The following is a 12,687-nucleotide window of genomic DNA, read 5'->3' as shown; positions in this document are numbered from 1 at the left end:
CTATCACACTCCTTCCTTCCCTTATCCCCATCTTATCTCTTTTCTTGTAGGGAAAGGTAGATCTCCATACCCCATTACTTGTATTTCTTATTTCCCAGTTGCATGCAAAAACAATTCTCAACATTTGTTCCTAAAGCTTTGAGTTGCAACCTCTCCTTTCCTCCCTCTCCACCCATCCCCACTGAGAAGGCAAGCAATTCAATATAGGCTATATATGTGTAGTTTTCCAAAAGACTTCCATAATAGTCATGTTGTGTAAGACTAACTACATTTCCCTCCATCCTCTCTTGCCCCCATTTATTCTATTCTCTCCTTTGACCTTGTCCCTCCCCCAAAGTGTTTACTTCTAATTGCTCCCTCATCCCACTTGCCCTCCCATCTATCATCCCATCTACACCCCACTTATCCCCTTCTTTCCTACTTTCCTGTAGCATAAGATAGATTTTCATACCAAATTGAGTGTGCATGTTGTTCTCTCCTTAAGCCAAATGTGATGAGAGTAAGCATCACTTTTCCCCCTCTCACCTCCTCCCTTTTCTTTTCCACTGAAAAAGCTTTTTCTCTCTTTTATGAGAGATAATCCGCCCCATTCCATTTCTCCCTTTCTCCTCCCAATATATTGCCATTTCATCCCTTAATTTTATTTTTTTAGGTATCATCCCCTCCTATTCAACACACCTTGTGCTCTCTGGCTATATATATGTGTATAATCCCTCCAATTACCCAAGCACTGACAAAAATTTCAAGAGTTAGAAAATATTATCTTTCCGAGAAGGAATGTTCAACTTTAGTAAGTCCTTTATGATTTTTCTTTCCTGTTTACCTTTTCATGCTTCTCTTGATTCTTGGGTTTGAAAATCAGATTTTCTATTCAGCTCTGGTCTTTTCATCAAGAATGCTTGAAAGTCCCCTACTTCATTGAGTGCCCATTTTTTTCCTCTGAAATATTATACTCAATTTTGCTGGGTATTCTTGGTTTTAATTCCTAGTTCCTTTGATTTCTGGAATATCATATTCCAAGCCCTTCAATCCCTTAATGTAGAAGCTGCTAGATCTTGTGTTATCCTGATTGTATTTCCACAGTACTCAAATTGTTCCTTTCTAGCTGCTTGCAATATTTTCTCCTTGACCTGGGAACTCTGGAATTTGGCCACAATGTTCCTAGGAGTTTCTCTTTTTGGATCTCTTTCAGGAGGTGATAGGTGGATTCTTTCAACATTTATTTTGCCCCCTGGTTCTAGAGTATCAAGGCAGTTTTCCTTGATAATTTCATGAAAGATGATGTCTAGGCTCTTTTTTGGATCATGACTTTCAGGTAGTCCCCTAATTTTTAAATTGTCTCCCCTGGATCTGTTTTCCAGGTCAAGTGTTTTTCCAACGAGATATTTCACATTGTCTTCTATTTTTTCATTCTTTTGGTTTTGTTTTGTAATTTCTTGATTTCTTATAAAATCATTAGCTTCCATCTGCTCCATTCTAATTTTTAAAGAACTATTTTGTTCAATGAGTTTTTGAACCTCCTTTTCCATTTGGCTAATTCTGCTTTTGAAAGCATTCTTCTCCTCATTGACTTTTTGAACCTCTTTTGCCAATTGAGTTAGCCTATTTTTAAAGGTGTTGTTTTCTTCATTATATTTTTGGGTCTCCTTTATCAAGCTGTTGTCTCACTTTTCATTATTTTCTTGCATCTCATTTCTCTTCCCAATTTTTCCTCCATCTCTCACTTGATTTTCAAAATCCTTTTTGAGCTCTTCCATGGGCTGAGACCATTGCATATTTATTTTGGAGGTCTTGGATGCAGAAGCTTTGACTTTTAGGTCTTCCTCTGATGGTATGCATTGTTCTTCCTCATCCAAAAGGATGGAAGAAAATACCTGTTCACCTTCTATAATCTTATTTTTTCCCCTTTTGTGGGCATTTTTCCAGCTGGTTACTTGACTTTTGAGTCCTTTGTCAAGAGGAGGGTATACTCTGGGGACCTGGAAGTTCTCAGTTCCTCCAAGGTGGCACAATTAAGAGAGATGAGTTTACTTTTCTCCTGGCCTGCACTCTGATCTGGGAGCAACTACAAACACTCTTTTCTGCCCAGGATCTGTGAGTAGAATTCCCTCTCTAGAGCCTCCACCAGCTCCACCAGGCCAGCCAGAGCTCCTCTTCACCCCATGGCCACCACTCAGGACTAGATGCAGAGTGGCCACTTGATTCCCCTAGGGGCTTTAGGCTGAGGGCTCCTAAAATGGGCACTGTGCCGCAGCAACTGCTGCCCAAGGTGAAAGAGCTTTCTCACTGACCTTGGAAGCTGCCTTTGGCATTTGTGGGTTGAGGGATCTGGGAATCGCAGCTGCTGCCAGGGATTCCACGGGTCCTGAGGCCTGCTCTGGTCCTGTCCCTGCCCTGCAGTCAAGGCTGGGCTGCACTCCACTCCACACCTGGTGCGAAAGACCTTTCCTGTCGGCCTTCCTGGCTGCTTTGGGCTGAAAATCTCTTTCACTCTTTTTGTGGCTTCTGCTGCTCTAGAATTTGTTTAGAGTCATTTTTTACAGGTATTTCATGGGTTATGGGGGTAACTTCTACAGGTCCATCCTTTTACTCTGCCATCTTGGCTCCACATCTCACCATGATTAATTTTCAAATAATTCTATGGATTTTTGATCTCACTAATATGAATCCTCCAATGATATAGATTACAAATTATCTACACCTTCTCATACAATATCACCCTGGCTCATATTTTCTTAAAAGTCTTCCATGGAGGTTAACTCAGTTGGTTTTTTTCTAGATCTCTTGACATTGTAGTTGAAGTACATACTATGAGACCTTTTATGATCTCCTCAGCTGCCAGGGACTCATCTCTTCAAAACCTCTCCAAATGGTCTTGTATTAGGTTGTATATAGTTACATGTGTACATGTCCCCAGTAGAGTGGAAACTCCTGGAGACCAGGGACTATTTCATTTTTGTCTTTATATCCTCAGTGCCTAACAGAATACCTGACACACAGCACGTGCTTAATAAATATTTGCTGACCCATCGATTGTATGGATACCAATGGAACATGTTGTATGTTCACCATGAGCCACTCTGTTATCTTTTAGGAGACTGTTAACTTTCACTCTTTGGAGACTATGGTGTTCCATTTATCTTAGGACATCAGGAGAAGACTACTGATACTAAATGGAGACACCTCTGATAAGGAAAAGCTCAGGGTCATTAAAAACACAGTAATTTCTTCATTGTAATACAACTCTTTTCTTCTAATTCAACTCTTGGCCCAGTTTACTATCTACCTTCAATGTTTACCCAAGAGAAAGGTTCAACAGATCTGATAGTCCACAGATTATTTTTTGCTACATAGTAATTGTTTTCTTATTGAATAAGAAACACACGTAAGAGTTTATTGCTTTAACAACTGCAGGTGAGTTCAATCCAATTTAGCATTCATACTGAACTGCTGAATTCCTGTAATGTGCTCAGTAATCTATTTGATTAAGTAGGGACATTAAAATAATATAAGGCATAGTCCCTGTTCTCAAGATTCTTCTAATTAAAAGATGAGACAACTGTGAGAAATGATTCATTTGGATCCCTACTCTATTCCAATCACTATTAATCAGTTTGATATGATTCCATAGGTGTAGTGATTATAAGTTTGTATATTAGGCCCAAGAGCCATGAACTACATATTGTAAGTTTATTTGCTTCATCATAGGAAATTAATCAGAGGCCCTCCACCCTCATTTTTCCTTTTTATTGTGAGCAAGCCCAGCATGGCAGAGGTGACTCAATTACATGGAAAGCCCCTCAACTTCTTTTTGTACCTCCAGACCACTCGCTCTTGTCCAAAATGAGCAGGTGACCATATTATGACCACTTAGTCAGTGGAGAGGTCCCATGCTTCACCCAACCCAAGATCCCCCTGCTGACATATCACTTTTTGGCTGATGCATCATTTTTGGCTCTTGAAGCAAGGTATATCAACCAAAGGGGTTTTGTATTTTGTGTAGCCCTTCTACAGTGTTCAAGTATCAAATCTGGTATCAAGCCTTATAAAAATAAGACCCTGGAAGAAGGGGGCAGCTCAAATCTGTGGGGACCTAAGGTTCCCTTCATTAGAGGGGACCATGGACCCTTTACAGTGCTAATGGCTCAGAGTTCTGCTTCAGTGGTTTTTCTTGCAAATTGGGCAATTAAAATCCCCACACAAAACATATAGAGAATAAGTATACAGAGTGTCCACCAAAGTCTATCTTTAAGCTTTAATAGCTGATGTTTGGGACACTTTGTATAATGTTATTACAGGATGTCAAAATAAATAGTGCAGGAAGCAGAGGTTCTAGAAATTCTAAATGTTATACTTAAGGACAACATGCAGAACCGGGAAAAGGTTGAGCTAAGCAACAAAAGTATTTTAATGACACCTGAGATCAATGTGTAAATATAATGAAAAATGATAGAATTGTACAACTTGAAGAGAATTAGAGATCTCAATGTTTTCTGGATGCCCCATTCTATATGTCCTTCCTGCACACTCTGCAGCCCAGTCAAACTGACCTTCCCTGTGGTCCTCAAACATGACATTCTATCTCTCATCTCTGTGTATTTGCAATGATTTTCTCACGTTTGGAGTGTACACCCTTCTTACTTCTGTCCCTCTCTTTCATTAATATGCAGCTCAAGTACCATCTGCTGGAGGAATCCCATCCTGATCCTTCCAAATGCTAGTGGGCTACAAAACTATCTTGTAGCAACTTTATATTCATGTTATATATGATATGTATTTTTGTATGTTACTTGTCTTTTCCATTAGAATATAACTTCTTTATGAAAAGAAAGGGTTTAATTCTTTGATTTATACTCATAGTATTTAGTATAGTGCCTGGCACTTACTATCAATATTGTTATTATTAATAATAGCTAGAACTTTTGTAGTGCTTTAAGATTTCCAAAGCACTATACACACATTACCTCATCTGGTCCTCACAACAACCCTGAGATATAGGTGCTGTTATTATTCCCATTATATAGATGAGGAAACTGAAGCACCCAGAAATAAAATGACTTGTCAAGGGTTACATAGCTAGTTAAGTATCTGAGTGCAGGTCTTTCTGACTCAATGTCCAGCACTCTTTCCACTGAGTCACCTAGCTGCTTTAAATCTTTGTTGATTGATTCATTGATACATACGAAAGAGAAAAACCAGAAATATAAAAATAAAAATGATTATCTACTAAAGCCTTTCTGTAGTGGCCCATATGCAATTCATAGCCCTCCAAGTTTAAGCCATGGGAGAAAAATGTCTGGCAGTTCGTATCAAATTCAAAAGGATTTCACTGCTGTTTCTGTAAAAGTCACATGTAACCTGCTTAAGGAGCAGTCTAAGTAAGCCCAGGAAAGTTCATCACTTCATATACTTTTGCTTAGATTCTGTATTCTTACATATAAAGGTTATTTGAGATGTGCTAATTTATAGCAAGTATTCGTCAGGCAGTGAATTGGAACAGATTCTGCCTCTTGAGTTATAGCACTTGGTAGGTCAAAAGAAAACAATTCTTTTCTGAAGAGTCAAATTCAATTTGACTAGAAGAAAAAGCAACAGCCATGCAAACAGTACAAGGAAAATGGGGACTAATATTTTCTTCAAACTCATTCTGCATTATATTATCCTAAATAAACAACCTATTAAAGAATATAGTTAGAAATTGATTCTACATCCCATTTTCCAGATCACATTCCATGAGTTATGCAGTCTCTTCCTGTTGGCCTCTGGAAACCTGCTCATTTCTGGTTTCAAATAATATACCCTTCCTTAATATTGCCATATCACACTCTTATGGAAAATCAGTGTTCTCATTTAGAGAACATTCAAGCTGTTTTAACTTTTAAATTTCATCCCACTCATAACATTGCCTTCTCCCTCTTTTATTATATCTTTTCATCCCATCCACTGAGAAAATTTGATTTTCAGGCCTCAACCACTATAAATATAATTGTACCCCTTTCAGGAATTCTAGGAACCATCCTAATGACCTAATGCTTTTCAGTAGGCCACTGTTCCTCCCTTTGTTTATGTAAGATAGAACTCTTAATTTCTAAATACAATATTGTGTTCTTTATGAATATTTTATGACAAGAATAAAGATTTGTAAGAAAAATTGCTTTAATTTTATTCTTGCAACATTCCCCCCCCCCTTTAAAAATACCTTTCTGTTTCTGTCATATTCAGAATGGACTCCCAGGATATCCTGAAGATTAGCATCAGTAAATGTACTTTGAAAAACACCTTTAATGATGTCCACATTTAATAAGTCTCTTTCCTTCACATTATGGTACATCTGTGAAGACAACAATATAATTTTTTACATTTATTGTAGCCAATTTACTTTTGTACTGCTATATATATTTTGCTTAAAATGGCTAAAGAGCATAATGTGTCATATTGGTATAAAACACATAAAGGTAATGTACCAGTAATATATAATTACATGAAAAATTTCTCATGTTCTCTAGAAAATGGAAAAAATAAGTAATATGTCATTTACCCTAGAAAGAAAATGCATTAAATAAAGTGATAAAATAGAATGTTAGAACTGGATGAGACTCATTGTCATCATCCTCTTTAAGGCTTGCAAATTACTTTTCACTTATTCTTTCATTTGATTGCTATAACAATCCCAAGAAATACATGCTATTATTATCCCCAGCTCCATTTTACAGATGAGGAAACTGAGACTAAAAGAGGTTAAGCAATGAGTGTTTGAGGCAGAATTTCAACTTTAGTTTTCCTGATTCCACATCCAGAGCCCTATCTAATAGCTATTTCTTATTTCATTCCTATATTCTATAGATGATGAAACTCAGGTTTAAATATTCACACAGTGCACAAGTTCACAGAGTGAATTAGTGAGACAGCAAGAACTAAAACTTGGGTTCCCTGATTCATAATCCATAAATACTACATTTTCACCATTTTTTTCTTTCAAAAAGGGCTCATAAAAACTGCTCAACAGAATACCAAGCTCAGTCCCAGGCAGTCCCAGAGCAATTCTGGTGACACATGTCATAGAAGAGCTGCTTCTGCCTTCCTTTATTCACCCCTTCAAGCAGTTCTGGAGTTTCCAGAATGTACTCAGGATGGCCAGAGAGGAAGAACACCATTTCCAGGGGGCACTTTACCCTCATGCTTTGAATGCTTGACTGCTCACAAGATCTGAATTATATAGAAATCAGCAACTCTGTTCTTTTTGCTGCTATAGAGGAATACCAGTCCAAATATTTTCCAAGTAATAATGTAAACAGTTCAACTCTAGTAAGTCCTTTATGATTTTTCTTTCCTGTTTACCTTTTCATCCTTCTTTTGATTTCTTGTGTTTGAAAGTCAAATTTTCTATTCAACTCTGATCTTTTCATCAAGAATGCTTGTAAGTCCTCTATTTCGTTGAATGACTACTTTTTCCATGAAATATACTCAGTTTTTCTGGGTAGGTGATTCTTGGTTTTAATCTTAGATCCTTTGACTTCTAGAATATCATATTCCAAGCCCTTTGATCCCTTAATGTAGAAGCTGCTAAATCTTGTGTTACCCTGATTTTATTTCCACAATACTTGAATTGTTTCTTTATGGCTGCTTGCAATATTTTCTCCTTGACCTGGAAACTCTGGACTTTGACTGCAATATTCCTAGGAGTTTTTCATTTTGGATCTCTTTCAGGAGGTGACTGGTGGTTTCTTTCAATATTTATTCTCCCCTCTGGTTCTAGAATATCAGGGCAGTTTTCTTTGATAATTTCATGAAAGATGATGTCTAGGCTCTTTTTTGAGTAGTCCCATAATTTTAAAATTGTCTCTCCTGGAGCTATTTTGCAGGTCAGTTGTTTTTATTTCACATTGTCTGCTATTTTTTAACTCCTTTGGTTTTGTTTTGTAATTTCTCGATTTTTCATAAAGTCATTAGCTTCCATCAACTCCATTCTAATCTTTAAGGAATTATTTTCTTCAGTGAGCTTTTGGATCTCCTTTTCCATTTGCCAATTCTGCTTTTTAGGGCATACTCCTCATTGGCTTTTTGGTTCCTTTTTTGCCATTTGGGTTAGTTTATTTTTTAAAGTGTTATTTTCTTCAGCATTTTTTGGGTCTCCTTTAACAAACAGTTGACTCAGTTTTCATGATTTTCTTGCATCACTCACATTTCTCTTCCCAATTTTTGCTCTACTTCTCTTACTTGATTTTCAAAATCCTTTTTGAGCTCTTCCATGGCCTGAGACTGATTCATATTTTTCCTGGTGACTATGGATGGAGGAACTTTGACTTTTTTTTCTTCTGTTTGCATGTTTTGGTCTTCCTTGTCACTAAAGTAAGATTCTATAGTCTGATTCTTTTTCAGGTGTTTGCTCATTTCTCTAGTCATTTACTTGACTTTTGAGCTCTTTGTCAAGGTAGTTCTCTGCTTCCAGTAGGGTTGGGGGGTATACTGTCAGCCACTCTATTCTCCCAAAATATTTGGACCTAGAGCTCCAGAAACAATGGCTGCAGCTGCCCCTGTTGCTGCTGTGGTTTCCTCTTCCTCCCTCCCCCTCTGCCACTCTAGGGCTGGGACTGGACCATTCCACTCTCCCACACTGGTCCCACAGGTTTTTTCCACTGACCTTCCAATTTGCCCTTGGTGTTTTGGGGTCCTGAAGTCTGGACACTGCCACAGGTGTGAGAGATTCAGTCTCCCCAAAGCCTGCTCAGGTCCTGTCTGTGCTGTCCAGGCCCATGCCCCCACTGTGGCAGAACAGACACTTCACAGCGACTTTCCAGGCTGCCTTGGCCTGGAGATTTGTTTCATTTTGTTATTCTGTGAGTTCTGCAGCTCCAGAATTTGCAGGATTTTTTATAGGTATTTGGCTGAACTTGGGAGCAGCACTCTAGAAAATGTGTGCTGTTTCCTCTGCCATCTTGGTTCCTCCCAAGGATAGCTTTTAAGATATCATTTTGTGTTTCCTAGTCAAATACCTTCTTAGAATCAACAAACCTGTGGTTGACCCTGTAGGATTTTGTATTCTTTATTCCTTTCACTTATTTATCTGACTGTACAGATATGGATTTTTGTAGGAAAAAAAACAACTCTGAAAACTGTCCTCTTATAATTTGTGAATATACTCTTTTATTAAAAATGAAAAAAGTAGGGGGGGTGGAGCCAAGATGGCTGAGTAGAAAGATGCACATACACTAGCTCTTCCCCCACAGCCCATAAAATACCTGTAAAGAAAGATTCTCCATAAAAGAGGCAAGCAAAAGACTTTTTAGTGGAGGGAAAAAGAAGGGAGGTGAGAGAAAAGCATGAAATTTACTCTCATCACATTCCACTAAAGGAAGAAATAAAATGCACACTCATTTTGGTATGAAAACCTATCTTACAATACCGGAAAGTGGGGGAGAAGGGGATAAGCAGGGTGGGGGAGATGATGGAAGGGAGAGCAATGGAAGGAGGGAGCAATTTGAAGTCAACAGTCTTGGGGAGGGACAGGATCAAAAGAGAGAATAAAAGCAATGGAGGGCAGGATAGGATGGAGGGAAATATAGTTAGTCTTATACAACACGGCTATTATGGAAGTCATTTGCAAAACTACACAGATATGGCCTATATTGAATTGCTTGCCTTCCAAAGGGAATGGGTGGGGAGGAAGGGATGAAGAGAAGTTGGAACTCAAAGTTTTAGGAACAACTGCTGAGTACTGTTCTTGCTACTAAGTAGGAAATAAGAAATACAGGTAAAGGGGTATAGAAAGTTATCTGGCCCTACAGGACAAAAGAGAAGATGGGGACAAGGGAAGGGAGGGATGATAGAAGAGAGGGCAGATTGGTGATGGGGCAATTAGAATGCTTGGTGTTTTGGGATGGGGGGAGGGGACAAATGGGGAGAAAATTTGGAATCCAAAATTTTGTGAAAACGAATGTTAAAAGTTAAATAAATTAATTTTAAAAAAAAGAAAGATTCTCAACAAATTCTAGAGCAGCAGAAGCCACAGAACAATGGAGTGGAGGAGATTTCCAGCCCAGGGTGACCTGAAAAGTTGCACCGGACTCGGAGTGGAGCCTAGCCCAGTCTTGGCCACGTGGCACATTTGGCTTAAGGAGGAAATAACATGCACACTTAATTTGGCATGAAAATCTATCTTACACTACAGGAAAGTAGGGGAGAAGGGGATAAGTGGGGTGTGTGGGAGATGATAGAAGACAGGGCAAATGGGATGAGGGAGTAATTAGAAGTAAACACTTTTGGGGAGAGACAAGGTCAAAAGAGAGAATAGAATAAATGGGTGGCAGGATAGGATGGAGGGAAATATAGTTAGTCTTTCACAACATGACTTTTATGGAAGTTTTTTGCATAACTACACATGTATAACCTATATTGAATTGCTTGCCTACTCAGTGGGGATGGGTGGAGAGGGAGGATGTGAAAGAAGTTGGAACTCAAAGTTTTAAAAACAAATATTAAAAATTATTTTTACATGCAACTGGGAAATTAGAAATGCAAGTAATGGGGTATAGAAATCTATCTTTCCCTACAAGAAAATAAAGGAGATGGGAATAAGGGAAGTAAGGGGTGTGATAGAAAGGAAAGCAGACTGGAGGAAAATGTAATCAGAATGTGTGGCATCTTGGGGTGGAGGAAGGGGAGAGATGGGGAGAAAATTTGGAACTCAAAATCTTGTGGAAATAAATGTTGAAAACTAAAAATAAATAAAATAAACTAATGGAAAAAAATAAAATGCCACTTACAACAAAAAAAAGCTATCCTCAAAAAAAGCAAATGGAAATATCTTTCATTCCAGCTTTTATGGTATATATAATTCTCTTCACTAAATTAGGTAACTTTTTTCTCAAACCTCATTGTACTTGATCACTGCAGCTTATGACAGTATTGACACCACCTCTTCTGGAACAGATTCTTATTTGCTGTTCTTCCATGACATTATTTTCTCTGGATTCTTCTCTTACTTCTCTGTGTCAGTCTCCATGGCTGGTTCATCATGTGAACATGTTTCTTAAAACTCTCTCCTCAGCTCTTCCCCTTGGTTATTTCTTCAGTTCCCATGAGTTCAATCATCACCTCTCTATACACATGGCTCCAAAGGATATATTTCTGAATCTAATATCTCTCATGAACTTCAGTCCTACATTCCCCATAGCCTGATGGACATATTTTCATGAGCATCCCCAAGACATTTTGAACTCAACAAGTCAAAAAGAGAGTTCATATTTATTCCTCAAATCACTGACTCTACCAGTCTACAAACATTTAGCAAGCACTTACTTTGTACCAGGCACCGTATGCAGTGCCAGAAATATAAAGTCAAAAACACAGTCCTTGCCCTAAACAAGCTCATACTTTAAGAGGGAAGACAATCTGCAAAAAACAATTATACTTCCACGATATATAAGATGATCCTGGAGCAAAAGAGCTAGAAATTGGGTGAGAGGATTAGGAAGTATTGCTGCAGAAGGTGGAATTTGAGGCAAATCTTGAAATTAGTCATGGGAGCCAGGAGCATTCCAGGTAGGGAGGTCAGTCAAAAAGAGCACAAAGATGGAAGATGCAGCATCAAAAACAAGATATATGAAGTAGATCAGTTCCATTGAATTATAGAGTCTTTGGGGTAGAAGAAGAAAGAATATGTAAGAAGACTTGAAAGGGGGAGAGTGAGAGGCCAGGATGTGAAAGGTTTTAAAAAACCAAATGGAAGATTGTGTATTTGATCCTATAGGTAGTAGGGAGGCACTGGAGTTTACTGAGTGACATAGTCAAATCTAAACTTTAAGAAAATGACTTTGGCAACTGAGTAGAAGATAAACTGAAATGGGGAAGAGATTTAAGGTGGGGAGAACAACTAGAAGTCTACTGTAATAGTTGAGGCATGAGGTGATATCTCTAGGATGGTATCAATATGAGTGAAGAAAAGAAAGAGATGTGGTCAAGATGGAAATAATAGTACCAAGTAGGAGTGAAAAGTCAAGGATGGTAATAAGGTCCAAATTTTATTCCATATCTTTGATATATCTTTTATATACCCTCAGAATCAATACCTCAACACCATCAATGTTTTGTTACCTTTTATAGTACTCGTATAGCCCAGTTGATTTTTCTGCATCTTTGTTTTCTCTTCAGTGTCATTTCAATTTTCCCAAGAAGGAAACTGTGGACTGTGATGTTAGAGTGACAATGTGGTAGGCTCCAATATCCTTGGATATGACTGGAGTTTGTTTGTGAAATCATTACAGATCTTTTTCATTTTTTTGTTTTCTTCCTTTCTCTGAATCCAAAAATATCTTCATACTGAATAAGGGTGGCTTTCTAGCAATTATTCTTTAATTTTGTTTTGGTTTCTCTTGCTTCTTTTAGTTTTATGAAGTGATAGTGTTTACAATTTTCCTTTATCCTTCTCTGTAAGATTTTAAGGTATTACTGGTATTACTTTTGGCTGCCCTATCATTCCACTTGACAAAGAGAGCAAATGTTTATTAACTGAGGAGATTTCTAGGATAATCTAGTATTAGTATAACAACTGATACACATTGGATCTACTTCTGTAGAAAATTGTTACACCTGGTGTTGATATTTACTCCCTCATTTCTCATTTTTTTGACATTGATAACTCATTTGCATGGAGCAGTTTGAAATTGCATTAATTATAGGTTATGTTTT

At 37.9% G+C, this 12,687-nt stretch overlaps 1 protein-coding gene across 7 annotated transcripts in view; it reads right to left on the bottom strand.

Annotated features, from left to right (window-relative positions):
* UGGT2 (UDP-glucose glycoprotein glucosyltransferase 2) overlaps positions 1–12,687 on the bottom strand; it is a 245,734-nt gene that overhangs the window by 114,755 nt on the left and 118,292 nt on the right. For all 7 annotated transcript variants that reach the window (XR_011969897.1, XM_072622097.1, XM_072622098.1 and 4 more), the window contains one exon: positions 6,200–6,331. Coding sequence is in view for 6 of the 7 variants with exons in the window: in XM_072622097.1 (XP_072478198.1) it covers positions 6,200–6,331 (132 nt within the window). In the remaining variant the exon portion in view is untranslated. The remainder of the gene's footprint in view (positions 1–6,199; positions 6,332–12,687) is intronic.

The sequence above is a fragment of the Notamacropus eugenii genome, chromosome 6, assembly GCF_028372415.1.
Source record: "Notamacropus eugenii isolate mMacEug1 chromosome 6, mMacEug1.pri_v2, whole genome shotgun sequence".
Classification (NCBI taxonomy): Eukaryota; Metazoa; Chordata; class Mammalia; order Diprotodontia; family Macropodidae; genus Notamacropus; species Notamacropus eugenii.
This window is presented reverse-complemented; position numbering and strand designations above follow the sequence as displayed.